Source organism: Dendrobates tinctorius, unplaced genomic scaffold (assembly GCF_039654945.1).
Source record: "Dendrobates tinctorius isolate UK_male_01 unplaced genomic scaffold, ASM3965494v1 ptg000032l, whole genome shotgun sequence".
Classification (NCBI taxonomy): Eukaryota; Metazoa; Chordata; class Amphibia; order Anura; family Dendrobatidae; genus Dendrobates; species Dendrobates tinctorius.
In genome coordinates, this window is record NW_027361700.1 from 20,576,869 (window position 1) to 20,591,639 (window position 14,771).

The 14,771-nt window shown below is 42.8% G+C and overlaps 1 protein-coding gene across 1 annotated transcript; it reads left to right on the top strand.

The window, feature by feature from the left end:
* The first annotated feature begins 5,431 nt into the window (after positions 1–5,431).
* On the top strand, positions 5,432–7,621 carry TCAP (titin-cap). Its single transcript, XM_073572568.1, has 2 exons — positions 5,432–5,659; positions 6,101–7,621. Exons 1-2 carry the CDS (start codon positions 5,517–5,519, stop codon positions 6,516–6,518), a joined length of 561 nt encoding a protein of 186 aa, XP_073428669.1. The 5' UTR covers positions 5,432–5,516; the 3' UTR covers positions 6,519–7,621.
* Positions 7,622–14,771: the final 7,150 nt, after the last annotated feature.

Here is a 14,771-nt window from a genome sequence, read left to right on the forward strand (position 1 = left end):
GATTGTATATGGGATGTGAAGGAGAGATTGGTATCAAACATAACACCCAGACAGCGCGCCTGCTGCCGGGGTTTTATTTTGATGCCACATACGGAGAGGGAAATGTCAGATTTAGGGAGGTTAGTAGACGGCGGGAGCAGAAGAAGTTTAGTTTTGGAGAGGTTGAGTTTCAGATAGAGAGCGGACATGATGTTGGAGACTGCGGATAGACAGTCACTGGCGTTCTGTAGTACAGCGGAGGTAAGGTCGGGGAATGACATATAGTTGTGTGTCATCAGCATAAAGATGATACTGAAAGCCAAATCTGCTAATGGTCTGTCTAATTGGGGCTGTGTAGAGAGAGAAGAGAAGGGGGCCAAGGACTGAGCCCTGAGGTACCCCGACAGCGAGAGGAAGAGGAGATCACGTGGAGCCAGAGAACAAAACACTGAAGGAGTGGTCAGAAAGATAGGAAGAAAACCAGGAGAGAGCAGTGTCCTTAATGCCTAGTGACTGGAGCCTAGAGAGTAGGAGATGGTGGTCAACAGTGTCGAAAGCTGCAGATAGGTTGAGACGAATGAGCAGAGAGTGGTCACCGTTACGTTTTGCTGTCAGAAGGTCATTGGTCACTTTGATGAGTGCAGTTTCAGTCGAATGTAGGGAGCGGAGGCCGGACTGTGAAGGGTCTAGAAGGGAGTGAGTCGAGAGGTAACGGGTAAGGCGGGAGTAAACTAGGCGCTCCAAAAGTTTAGAGATGAAGGGGAGATTGGAGACTGGTCTGTAGTTGTTTGTGCAGGATGGGTCGAGAGCGGGTTTCTTTAGTAATGGAGTAACGATGGCGTGTTTGAAGGAGGATAAGAAAATGACCGAGGAGAGGGAGAGATTAAAGATTGCAGTTAGGTGAGTTGTGATGACTGGAGAGAGAGACTGGAGGAGATGTGAGGGAATGGGGTCGGTAGTGCAGGTGGTCGGACGAGAGGAAGAGAGTAGTCTGGAGACTTCTTCTGTGATGGGATCAAATGTGGAGAGTGAGCCAGGGGAGATGCAGGAAAGGATGGAAGTCACAGTACTTGGTGGTTGGGAGCAGATTTCCTGACGGATATTATCTATTTTTTTCTGTAAAGTGGGAGGCCAGGTTATCAGTACAAATGTCTGTGATAGGGGCTTGTGCTTTCGGCCTGAGAAGGGAGTGAAAGGTGTCAAAAAGTTTCTTGGGGTTGTTGACTAGTGAGATCAGGGTGGTGAAGTAGGTCTGTTTGGCGAGGTGAAGGGCAGCATTATAGGTTCTTAACATAAATTTGAAATGGATGAAGTCTTCTGGTGTGTGGGTTTTTCTCCATAGGCGTTCAGCACTCCTATAGAATCGCTGGAGAAGTTGAGTTTGCGATGTGAGCCAGGGCTGTTTTACTTTGTGCTTGGAGGTTCTGAGGGTGAGGAGAGCTACTTGGTCAAGGGTGCTTTTAAGAGTGTGGTTGTTGTGATGAACAGCCAGATCAGGACAGGAAAAAGAGGAGATTGGGGACAGTGATGAGTGTAGGGAATCTGAAAGTGTCTGAGGGTTAATGGCTTGTAGATTTCTGACTGTGTGGTAGGTAGGAGTGAGTTGGGGTGGGCGAGGATTTGTGAGCGTGAAGGAGAGAATGTTGTGGTCAGAGAGTGGAAGTGGTGAGTTATTTAGGTGGGAGATTGAACAGAGCCGGACAAAGAATAGATCAAGGATGTTACCGTCCTTGTGTGTCTCAGAGGTTGAAAGCTGCGAAAGGCCTAGAGAGGTGGTTAGTGAAAGAAGCTGGGATGCAGATGTGGAAGTAGGGCTGTTAATGGGGATGTTGAAGTCTCCCAGGATAAGAGTTGTTGTTCTGAGGACATGAAGTGCGGCAGCCAGGCTGAAAAGTGGTCAAGGAAGTGGGTGGGTGAGCCTGGGGGCCGGTATATGACCGCTACTCTGAGAGAGAGGGGACGGAAGAGCCTGATGGTTTGGACCTCAAAAGAAGGGAATATGAGGGATGGAACTGAAGAGAGTTTTTCAGAAAGTAGTTGTGCAGGGAAGGAAGCTTGTTACAAACAGAGCGTGCATTCCAGAGGGCACAATTAAAAGATGGAGATGAGGGAGTGCAAGTAATATTAATAAGATTATTATGGTTTCAATATGAGGTAGGGTAGGGATTGAGGTTGGGGGATCGTTGACCAGGGTTGGGGGAGATGTCCCCTGAAATCAGTAGGAGTAGCAAGATAAAGAGCAAATAGTTGTTTGAATTGTAAGTAGTTTTTTCTGCAATGTGTTTGGGCAAGATGGGCTGAGGTTTCTCTGGAAGGTGAGGAGTCCATGGGAGCTGTACATGGGAGAGGGAAGTATAGAGGGGTTGATGTGTATGAGTCGTGATGGAGGGGGATGGGGTGGTGAATATGTGTTAGACTGGCGGAATGCACCAAATAATAAAATGATAATGAGGTGTGTTCGCAGCCTGGGGTCCACCGTGCAGAGATGGAATACTGCTGTTAAGTAATGGCAGATACTATATGGCAGTGTAATAAGCGAACACACGCGGGTTAACGTCAACCGGTGTGTACGAGGCGGACTCTGTTGCCTCACAGAGCCGCACTACCGACATATATAATCGCCGAAGCCTGTTAAGCTCACAGAGCTCGCCAAAGTGAGCGCTGGTGTAAAGTCACAGGACTCTGCCCCAAGACACAGGGTCGGAGTCTCTCTAGACTCACCAGCACTCGGCGCCGCCGTAGATGAGGCACTTATGTGCCTTGCGCTGGATGGCACAATATGGCACTGGATGGCACAATATGGTGCTATGTGAGGTTCTGACCTGGAGCACTGTGGCCTAAAGCCTAGCCACTGACAGGTGCTGACTCTAACTACTAAACCCTAACAACAGGCACAACCAAGGGTAGGGGTATAAAATGAGTCAGTCACCAGATACATGCATCCATCATCATACACAACTTTAGCATAAGAGTCTATATTAGTGCATGGCTGAGCGGCCATGCAACTCTTTTATAGTGGCGTCCCTCCGGGACCTTCCCAGTGGTGGACCAATCCGAGCAGCCAGCTGCCAGCGATCTTGTCACATAGTAACGCTGCTCCTCCTCTGATCTCCTGTCAGTACGAGATCAGAGGAGAAGTGGCGTTACTATGAGTCAGGTCGCAGGGATCAGAAGAGAATCTGTGACAAGCACTGCTGGCAACAGCTGCACCAGGAAGCGATCTTGTCACAAAAAAAAGTAAAGAAAAAAAAATAAGCAGGTACGCAGGTTAGGGTTAGGGCTAGGGTTAGGGGTGTGTTGGGGTTAGGGTTGTGGTTAGGGTTATGGTTGGGATTAGGGTTAGGGGTGTGTTGGTGTTAAGGTTAGAATTAGAATTGGGAGTTTCCACTGTTTAGGCACATTAGGGGCTCTGCAAACGCAACATGATGCCCGCAGATCATTACATCAAAGTCTGCATTCCAGAACGTCACTTCTTCCCTTCCGAGCCGCACCGTGTGCCCAAACAGTAGTATTCTCCCACATATGGGGTACCAGCGTACTCAGGACAAAATGGACAACAACTTTTGGGGTCCAATTTCTCCTGTTACTCTTGTGAAAATAAAAAATTGGGGCTAAAAGATCATTTTTGCGGAAAAAAAATGATTTTTTTATTTTCAAGGCTCTACATTATAAACTTTAGTGAAACACTTGGGGGTTCAAAGTGCTCACCACACATCTAGATAAGTTCCTTGGGGGGTCTAGTTTCCAAAATGGGGTCACTTGTGGGGGGTTTCTACTGTTAAGGCTCATCAAGGGCTCTGAAAACGCAACGTGACGCTCGCAGGCCATTCCATCAAAGTCTGCATTCCAGAACGTCACTACTTCCCTACCAAGCTCCACCGTGTGCCCAACCAGTAGTTTTCTCCCACATATGGGGTACCAGCACACTCAGGACAAATTGGACAACAACTTTTGGGGTCCAATTTCTCCTGTTACCCTTGGGAAAATAAAAATTATGGGGCGAAAAGATCATTTTTGTGGAAAAAAAATGATTTTTTTATTTTCATGGCTCTACGTTATAAGCTTCTGTGAAGCATAGGGGTTCAAAGTGCTCACCACACATCTAGATAAGTTCCCTAAGGGGTCTAGTTTCCAAAATGGGGTCACTTGTGGGGGGGTTTCCACTGTTCATGCACATCAGGGGCTCTCCAAATGCGACATGGCGTCCGATCTCAATTCCATCCAATTCTGCATTGAAAAAGTCAAACGGCACTCCTTCCTTTCTGACCTCTGTCGTGTGCCCAAACAGTGATGTAGCCCCACATACGGTGTATCGGCGTATTTGGGAGAAATTGCACAAAACACTTTGTGGTTCATTTTCTCTTTTTACACTTATGAAAATAAAAAAAATTGGTCCTGAAGTAAAATGTTTGTGAAAAAAAGTTAAATGTTTATTTTTTCCTTCCACATTCTATTCATTCATGTGATGCACCTGAAGGGTTAATAAACTTCTTGAATGTGGTTTTGAGTACATTGAGGGGTGAAGTTTTTATAATGGTGTCACTTTTGGGTATTTTCTGTCATATTGACCCCCCAAACTCACTTCAAATGTGAGGTGGTCCCTAAAAAAATGGTTTTGTAAATTTTGTTGTAAAAATGAGAAATCGCTGGTCAACTTTTAACTCTTATACTATCCTAACAAAAAAAATGATGTTTCCAAAACTGTGCAGATGTAAATTAGACATGTGGGAAATTTTATTTATTAACTATTTTGTGCGATATGACTCAGAATCAGCAGGATCCGTTGAAGCGTTCTAGAGTTATGACCTCATAAAGTGACACTGGTCAGAATTGAAAAAATTGGCCCGGTCACGAAGGTAAAAACAGGCTCTGCTGCGAAAGGGTTAAATACAGTGCAACAAATGAATTATACCAAAGCTTTAGCAGGCACATTAAAATGTCGCAAAATGGTAAAGCGGCAGAAATGACAGCCAGCAGAGGTGGGGAGTTGTACCATTCAGGCTGCTTGCTAACAGTGAATGGAGTGAATACATGCAGGGTGGATCAGTCCTAATAATTTACAGTCATTTTATATATATACCCAGCTCAGTGTGATCCAGTCCCGATAGGATATAGTCAGGCGACCACTGCAAAAATTTTGTTGACAGATTCTTTGAGTTAAGAACCCCAGTAGTAGTTGGTAACAAATGACATAATGAGCACAACCTGTGCTGGGAATGTGTAACTTTGATCTGATGACAAAATGAATAGCAATGCTCGCATCTTGCTGTAGTGAGCATGTTCCCATAAACAGTGACATCTGGGCACAGTTCCATATCTGTCCTGTGTGTCTGTCAGTGGTCACTGTGTGGGCGTGAGGGGTTAGAGGGGGATGAGGATGAGTCTGTGGATAGATATAGATTGTTACAAAGCAGAATGAAAATAGACGCAGCCAAGTGTATATAAACCCAGAACACAACACTGTAGGGGAGAACAAGCCTCCAGAGGAAACACACAGCAAAAACTACTGTAACCTGTTAACACACACTTATCCCAAGATGGTGGGGAAGTCAGAGACACATGAAGAGGGTAGCACTATGGCTGAGCTGAGCTGTCAAGTGAAGGAAGACAACATGTCCCGACATGAGCACTATTCCGCAGAATGGCTGGATACATCAGTCTTCAGTAGACCCGAGGAAAGGTGAGACAATTGATCCAATTAAATTGTAACTAGTAGACCTATAGATGATGTGCCATGCCTCGCAGCCCCTGACTTTGGCACTGTGTTGAAAAGTTGCATTTTATTGAAGACTAGGGATGAACAGACCAGTGGAAGTTCTAGTTTTGGTACCCAACAAAACTTTAGTCCAAAGAACTTAACTTGAATTTGAACTAGAACCCGTACCCAATTTAAATCAATGGGGACCCAAACTTTGCAGCTGGAAAAGCTGGTAGAAAAAAATCTCTCTCGATCGGGTTGGGCTCATAGCTCTCTCTCAGTTAAGTTCAGGTTCGCTCATCTCAACTGAAGACCAATATATGGCACTGAAATCTAGAGTACAGACAAGGAAAAAGTACAATTTAATCTAACATGTAATATTACATAGAAGATGTGATTGACTCCCATTTCTTTGTCATTCAGCTGCAATGCTCGTGATGCCAATGTTTGGAGAAGAGAAAGCTTCAGACAGCAGGGCAAGACACATTTCCTGGTCCAACGTTCTCCAGCTCAGGTTATGAAAATGGGTCGGCTTGGTCACCGCCTTACTCAATATCAATTGCCCTACATGAGGACATTGCCACTGCCTATCTTCAAGCCAGCAGACCTCTCCTCCAAGATGGATCGCATGGCAACACCTCCACAGCTTCGTAGCATGATTGAGTTTGAGAGAGCCCTCAGCAATCCAGGCACTGATGGGTTGTGCCAAGACAAGGTACCCGTCTCTCAAATCACCAAAGAGTTGCCTCCAGTCATGCAGCCAGCACGTATGGAATTCTCTAAACCCGGCCTGGCATCTTCCTTCACCAGATCTATGTCTCAGGAGGTTCAGAGAGGCTAAAGGACTATGATGGACAGTGGCATGGGGAGTGTACCATCTGAAACATGTATTAGTCATAGGAAGGCCAGGTTTGAATGCAGTTTGTGTCTGCATTGTGTTTGCACTAGAATCTCAGTTACTGAGTTCATGCCCAGAAGCAAAATGTCCATTAGCAAATTAATTTATAGACAAATTGCTCAGATTGTGGTAGGAATATTGCAGAAGAAAGTAATATTTGTATCTGGAAGCCATTATGTTACATTAATGTACTGGATCATCATTTTACAGTGCTCAACTTCAGATCCTTTGTTATCCGCTACAAGTTTTAGAAGTCAATTAACCCAAAGTCTTGTTGGTTAGAACATCGGCTTTGCAGTGAGAGGTGGAACGTTCACTCATCTCTTCATTATTTTTAAGAAGGTTCTTAATGTCATGTGTAGAAATTAGTGGTTCAGAGGAAGATAGGTTTGTGGTACTTGCATTTTCTCATGTCCATGAACAATAAGTCATTGGACATTGGATACAGGTATAGATGAAGTGCAAAATGAATTGGTATTAGAAAGTATGAGGCATTGATTGGCCATGGAAGAGAAAGCTGGAGGATAAGAAGTTATAACTGTTCCAGAGGGATAGAATATTAAAACTGATCCTAAAGGATAAAATGTTATAACCAGAGGAACTTGTTCCTGAGGGATAGGACCTTATTGCTGAAAGGTTTTTTCACGGTCTGTTTTTTTGTAGATTGCCTGTGAATTTATGAGCTGCATCCTATTTGTATCTTTCATTTCAATAAATAAGCTACATGCAGCAGATTTAGGGTTCAAAGGTGCGAAAGAAAGATCTGAAGACTTTGGGGTCACTAGATGGGTGTTTAGTCAATTCTGTATACAGCTGGGGCCTATCTGTCAAAATTAATTATAAGCTACTGAATGCGAATTCTCCTGGCCTTTAATGGGGTCAATCCTGTGTAGTAATGAACACAGATTATATGTTGCTTTGGATTACAAATACTTTGCACAGTTGTAAATGTAGATATGTAATAAAGTCTATTTTTCTGTATTATATGTGTGTGTTACTAATGATTGCAATATTTATTATGATATAATAAATTGGTTATATAGTTACTTCTTGTCAGTCTTCATTCATATCAGATTAATTACATTAATTGCACAAGTTACAAACGCCCGACAATTATTTTGCATCCTCCGTCTAACCCCTGAATAGTTGGCACTCCCAGAATCCCTTCCACCAACCCAGTGCTGAACTCGCTGTATGGCAAGCACATATTGACTGTTGTAATTGGAGACAAATATTCATGTCATTAAGTCTGCACTTTGACTTTCTAGTTTCTTTTTCCTAAGATCAGAGCGAAAATTTTACAAATGTTTAAAAAAACATACAAATTTTGATTACATTTCTTTTTCATGTAACAATATAATTACCCTAGCTCTAACCCAATCCATGACCCTATCCCTAATTCTACCCTTAGCCCTAAGTCTAACCCTATACCAATCCCTAGCTGTAATCCTAGTTAGGGTTACAGAAGTGTAAAACTGTAAAAGCAGCTCTTAGTAATTAATGGAGGCATCATTGAATTGTCCTGCACCTTCATTCATTAGCGGCTCATCTTCTGTCATTTTGGTCACCACTTATGCAGAGTTGAGATGAGTTTGTCATAAGCTGCTGCACTCTGTATAGGCAGAGACAAAGAAGACATAGCTTACGTCTTGAGTCTCATTAGTATTTTCCACAAGCAAGAAAAACAAACCAATTATTTTGATCAGACTTTGATCAGAGTGTGGTCCGAGGGTCATCAGTTTTCTTCATACGAGAAAAAAAAAATTCTCCACTTCCTCCTTTCTGACAGTCTGTGAAAATTGGACTATATTTAGATGTCATCCAAGTGTGGCCCGATTTTTTTTCACGGACCTATAGACTTGGTCTGATCTGTCATTCAAGCACTGCGCAGTCTACGAATAAACCTGGACATGAGAAAGGCCCCATAGACTACCACAGGTACGAGTGCTGTACTTAAAAACCTTTGTAATTTCAGTTCCTGTCTATGCAGAGTGGAGTAGAAAAAGGCAAATTAATCTTGCCTGCTGTGTTCTGATTAATGTGAACCTGACAGCTGATCAATGCAGTCCAATATACAGCCAGCGTGTATAAGGCACTGGCCGTATGATCTCCACCAGGCATGTTTGACTCTGCAGGTTGCGGTGTTTCACAGAAAAACACACTTTAAGAGCCACCAGGGACCAAGCCATGCTGGAGACTAGTCCGGACAGACAGGTCTCCAGCAGCTTCTCCCTGCCCGCTACCCTTCAGTGTCTCCCTGTAAGTGCATGCACGCGCACCCAGCTTAAGTGTGTTCTCCAAAACATCTTTGTGAAACATGTAATCCCTATAAAACTAATATTGTATTAAAATTTATTAAAACACGAAAAAAAAGGGCAACATAAGTAAAAAAAAATAGACAACACAAGATATTCAGTCTGGTGGACCTAAAATATAGTGTTGTAGTTCAATAGATAATGCATATGGATAGATCCACCTGCAAAAGTATAAGTACTGTATATACCAGGCAACACCAAGCAACCTGTGAATCCCTGCTCTGATCACTTAAACTGGTACTGCCTAGCTGAGGAAGTTGGCACCTGATATAGGACAAGATGTGGCGCCCCTGCTCAATGGTGGCTCTCCCCAACTCTCCCTACTGTAACAGAATAATCAAACTTACGATAAAAGATAGATACAGCAGTGATGCAGGACGTGTGCTGATTACCGGGAGCCTACAGTTACTAAAGAATGATTATAGACAGAAGGATAATAACTTATCATTCATTGCTTGTGCCTCAACACGTTTTACAATTTTTTAGGTTCATCAGGAGGCTTGATGTATTCAAGAGTAGAAAATGAAGGTCACAGGTTCGTTCTGGTATGTCTGATCCTGATTCAACTAGGCTTTAAATATGTCTCCATAGTTAGGGCTTTGTTGGTTTCTCCCCACATGTTAAACTCCCCATTCAATATTGTAGATCTCCCCTGTCCCCACAAACGAAAGCGGGCATGCGCAAAAAGGAGTAGACATTATGCTAAACTGTAGAGTTCACATTGTTGGTCTCCCATCGCATGCGTGGTGACGTAATCAGGAGATCAATGCATATATATAGGGTGCCAACTTCCTCGGCTAGGCAGTACCAGTTTAAGCAATCAGAGCAGTGATTCACAGGTTGCTTGGTGTTGCCTGGTATATACTTATACTTTTGCACATGGATCTATTGATATCCATTACCTACTGAACTACAACACTATATGTTAGGTCCACCAGACTGAATATCTTGTGTTGTCTATCTTTTTGTCTAATATTGCATGATTTTTAGGTGGTTTTAATTTATTTAATAAGATATTAGTTTTATGGGGATGACATCACTACTTGCCAAGAGCACTCCGTACCTCTGGAGTCTCGCCTTATGGATAAGCAGTACTGTACAACCACATATGGGGTATTTCTACAGTCAGCAAAAATTGTGGGACAAATTTTGGTGCCATTTTTAGACTAAAATCACACTAGCGTTCGGGGGCTCTGCGGAGGGCTGCGTACTTCCTCAATTAAGCTCCGCCTACTTCCTGCATACCTATATTTAACATTAGGTACGCAGGATATGCGGATGTATGTGAATGCGTTGTTTTGACACACCTACCGACCGCACGGGAATGCAACAAGTTGCATTTTGTGCAGACAGCGGGCGCGTCAAAACGACACATGCGCAGGCATCCGCATACATCCGCATGTCCCGCATACCCAATGTTAAAGATAGGTACGCAGGATGCATGCAGAAGTAGGCAGAGCTTTAACGGAAGAAGTACGCAGCCCTCCGCAAAGCCCCCGAATGCTAATGTGAACCCGGCCTTACCCATTTCCCAGTGTGAAAATGTAAAGTTTAAGGAGAAAACAAAATTTTGGTAGTAAAAATTTTATTATTTTTTTTCTTCATTGGCCAATGGTATAAAATTCTGTGACCCACCTATGGTGTCAATATGATCACTGCACCCCTATGTGAATTCATTGAGAGATGTAGTTTGTAAAATGGGGTCTCTTGTGTGGGGTTCTGCTGCTCTGGCACCTCAGGGGCTCTGCCAATGTGCTAAAACCAGTCCAGCAAAATGTTAACTCTAATATGGCATTTATTCCCTTCTGAGCTTTGCATTATGCCTCCAAAAGTAGTTTTGACCACATATGGGGCATTGGCATTCTCAGGAGAAATTGCACAGCAAATTTTGGGGTATATTTTCTCCTGCTATCCTTGTGAAATTAAAATATAACATTTTTGTGGGAAAAAATGTGATTTGTTTATTTTCATGGCTCTACATTATTAACTTCTGTTCAAGGTGCTCACCACACATCTAGAAACATTCTTTGAGGGGACTAGCTTCCAAAATGGTGTCACTTGTGGGGGTTTTTCACTGTTTATCAGGGGCTCTCCAAATTAGACATGAGACTGGCAAACCATTTCATCAAAGTCTGCTTTCTAAAATGTCACTCCTTTTTTGTTAAATCTCTCATTTATTGAGTTTTGTATTTTAAATTACAGAAGGTACAATAATCATATACAATAAGTACCGTTAGCACTATAAGTACCTTTAAGGGTATAGACAAGCCAAACATTAAATGTTCATATTTAAAGAAATATGATATACAACTAGTAAAAGTATAAAGAAGAAGCATTACATTACATCGTACCACTTCAAGATCCTCTTTTTCATATTGACATGACCCTTCTGTGTTTCTATTAATGTTAATACTAGTAGCCATATATTTGTTCTTGTTTTTGTGAACCACATAAATGGATAAGCATATCTAGTATATTTACTATTAGTAAGCTTATAGAATAGAATAGGTATTGAACTTCTCTTGTAATCTAGACAAGCGGGTCCAGAAATACCTATCTTACCTATATTTGATAGTATAGAAACAATATATATAAGAAAGGAAGGAAAAAGAAGAAAAAAGGTTGGTATAAGAAAAGTTAGAATTGACGAAAGAAGGAGAAAAGAGAAAATTGGAGGAATAAGGGAAGGGGGAAGAGAAAGGGGGGACGAAAGAGAGAGTGGATGGGGGGGTGGGGATGGGATCGGGGCAAGGGGAAATCCCACACCACCTTTTAACCTGTGTGGCTTCAAATGAACAACCTCTTGAAGTTAGGGGAATTACGGAATACAATCCATTCACACCAAGTCACATTGAATTTATCTTGTGTGTTAAAGCATTCAGCTGCCAGCTCTTCCATACGAAAGATCATAGATATTTCCTCATACCAATCTCGTATAGATGGTTGTTCTGTCGTTTTCCTGAGCCTCGGGATAACTGCACGAGCCGCGGCTACGCAAAACCTTAAGATGTCTTTTTTAATGTGGTTCGGAGAACCTGGGAGCATAGGCAGTAGCGCCACTTCAGGGGTCCCCACAATAGTTATACCTGTAATCAACGTATAATTTCTGAAAACTTTATCCCAGAAACCGCGTATCTTCCCGTAATCCCACCAGATATGTAGCATGGTTCCTGTCTCTGCGTCGCAGCGCCAACACTTATCAGAATATGAAGAGGAAATTTTGCTAAGCTGGCTTGGACAATAATACCACCTTGTTAGGACTTTATAATTTCTTTCCTGCGCTACACATGGGGATGACATGAAGTGAGTACAAAAGAAGCTCCCCTTCCAGTCCTCCTCTGTATATTCTCTACCCAACTCTCTCTCCCAAGCTAGTTGGTAAGAAATTTTTTTCCTTTTTTGTTTCTAAAATCATATTCTGATAGAGCACGGATATTGCGTGTGTCAGCGGCGAGCTAGCAAGGAACAACCTTTCAAGCGAGCAAGGAGTAGAGCGAACTCTGCATGGATAAGTTGCCGATGAAAGAAACGATCTAAGTTGTGCAAACTCAAGCCAATTCACCCTGTAAGAAAGGCGCCCTCTGACGAAGCTCGGTAAGGGTAGGGATATTCCCATCTGATAGTATCTGTCCCAATCGGATCCCCTCCACACTCATCCAGCCCAGGAACGCCCGCCTGTTCATGCCCGGTGGAAAGTCAGGATTACAAAAAAGAGGCGCTAATGGGCTAAGAGTGCCCTTAGGTATGTAAGTGAGTCTGAAAGTATGCCAAGTCCTTAAGGTAGCTAAAGTGATCTCCGCTTCTGGTCCCAGCTTTCCAGTAGTTATTGGATCAATCCAGGGAAGGTGATGCAAAGGTATCCCCAAGTCCTCCTGCTCGACCCCCACCCATTTTTTAACATTTGATCTGAACTGCCAATCAAGCAGTCGGACAAACGCTGTAGCCCGGAAGTAGGTCTTAAAATCAGGCAAACCCGCACCTCCATTTCTCCTTGGTGCCATCAAAATCTTCAATTTTATTCTTGGTCTCAGTCCACCCCACACAAACCTAGTTATAACTGCGTTAAGTTTCGTAAAGAAGCTCCCAGGAAGATGAACAGGGGCTGTTTGGAATACGTATAGGAACTGTGGAAGGATATCCATACGTACTACATTGATTCTCCCCCACCATGACAATTTTAATGACTTATAGGAAGCCAACTGCTCCTCTACCTGTGAAAGTAGCACAAAGTGGTTGTAGGAGCTAAGCTTTGCCAAATCAGTTGGGATACAAATCCCTAGATATTTAATGAAATCCTCCTTCCACCGAAAAGGGAAGTTAGATTTAAGCTGGTGTACCTCTCCTGAGGAGAGAGATATGTTCATGGCCTCTGACTTTGAATAATTGACTTTAAAATTGCTTAAGGCACCAAATTTCTCAAATTCCCTCAAAATACTTGGAAAGGAAGTGTGGGGTCTGGACACATACATTAATAAGTCATCAGCAAATAGTGCCGTTTTATGTTGCGTTTTGCCTATTTGAATACCATGTATATCACTGTTATGCCGTATGGCCACTGCTAGATGCTCCATTACGATGACATATAAGAGCGGGGATAGTGGACACCCCTGCCTTGTCCCGTTACCAATACTGAAGGAGTCTGATAACACCCCATTGACCCTGACTCTTGCAGAAGGTTTTGAATACAAAGTAAAGACTTTAGACATGAATCGCGGACCCATTCCGATCTGTCGCAGCGCCTCCCTCATAAATCCCCAATGAACTCTGTCAAATGCTTTTTCGGCATCGACTGACAACAGGCAGACCGGTAATTTCCCGTTTTTGGCTTTATGCATCAGAAGTAATGTTTTGATTGTATTGTCTCTGGCCTCTCTATTTTTAACAAAGCCCACTTGATCAAGATTGATGATAGAAGGAAGGAACTGCGACAACCGGTTCGCTGAAACTTTTGAGTAAATCTTCACGTCCACGTTCAATAAGGAAATAGGTCGATAATTGGGGGCCATGGTTGGATCTTTTCCCGGTTTGGGAATTATGCTAATGTGAGCTTCTAGGGACTGTGGTGTCAAGTCCACACCTTCCTCTATAGAATTTAAAGTACTAAGCATGTGAGGTGTTAGTACCTCCCATAGGGTTTTATAAAAGGCTGGCGTAAAGCCATCTGGCCCCGGACACTTTGAAAGTGGCATTGTTTTAATAGCCTCCACTAGTTCCTCCTCAGTGAAGTCCGCCTCTAAGGTCATAATCATATCGTCTGATAAAGTAGGAAGTGCAGTGGACCATACATAATCCCTAACTTTCTTAATCAATTCATCTGGCTTCATGTCTACAAATTTGCCTTTAATATTGTACAAGTTATGGTAATAATTCCTAAATACTTCAAGTATCTCGGAGGGCTTATGAGTCATCTGATCCTTCCCCGTTCTAATTTTAGGGATATGGGTACAGTTTGTTCTGGGTGGAGCATGCGAGCAAGGGGGCGTCCACATTTGTTGGCGAATTTATAAAAATAATTCTTAGATTTCTCTAATTGTTGTGCATATTTTTGGTCCAGCAGTTTTTTGAGCTCCATTCGTTTCTGTACAAGGTCCGTTTTAACCATCTGTGACAGCGTCTGTTTATGTGTCGTCTCTAATTTATGGATCTGGGTATATAGATCCCGTATCTAAAATGTCACTCCTTTTTTGAACACTGCCGTGAGCCCAAACAGTGGTTTACTCCCACATATGGGATATCTCCATACTCAGGAGAAATTGCACAACAAATTGTATGGTCCATTTTCTCCTGTTACCCTTGCAAAAATGAAAAATTTGCAGCTAAAGCTACTCTTTTGTGGAGAAAAATTTATTTTTTCATTTTCGCAGCTCAATAATATAAAATT

What these genes read in the sequence shown, in the direction of transcription:
- TCAP (XM_073572568.1), top strand. Translation starts at nt 5,517, where the DNA reads ATGGTGGGGAAGTCAGAGACACATGAAGAGGGTAGCACTATGGCTGAG. An exon ending in TTCAGTAGACCCGAGGAAAG is followed by an intron (nt 5,660 to 6,100) that starts GTGAGACAATTG and finishes TTTGTCATTCAG; the next exon opens with CTGCAATGCTCGTGATGCCA.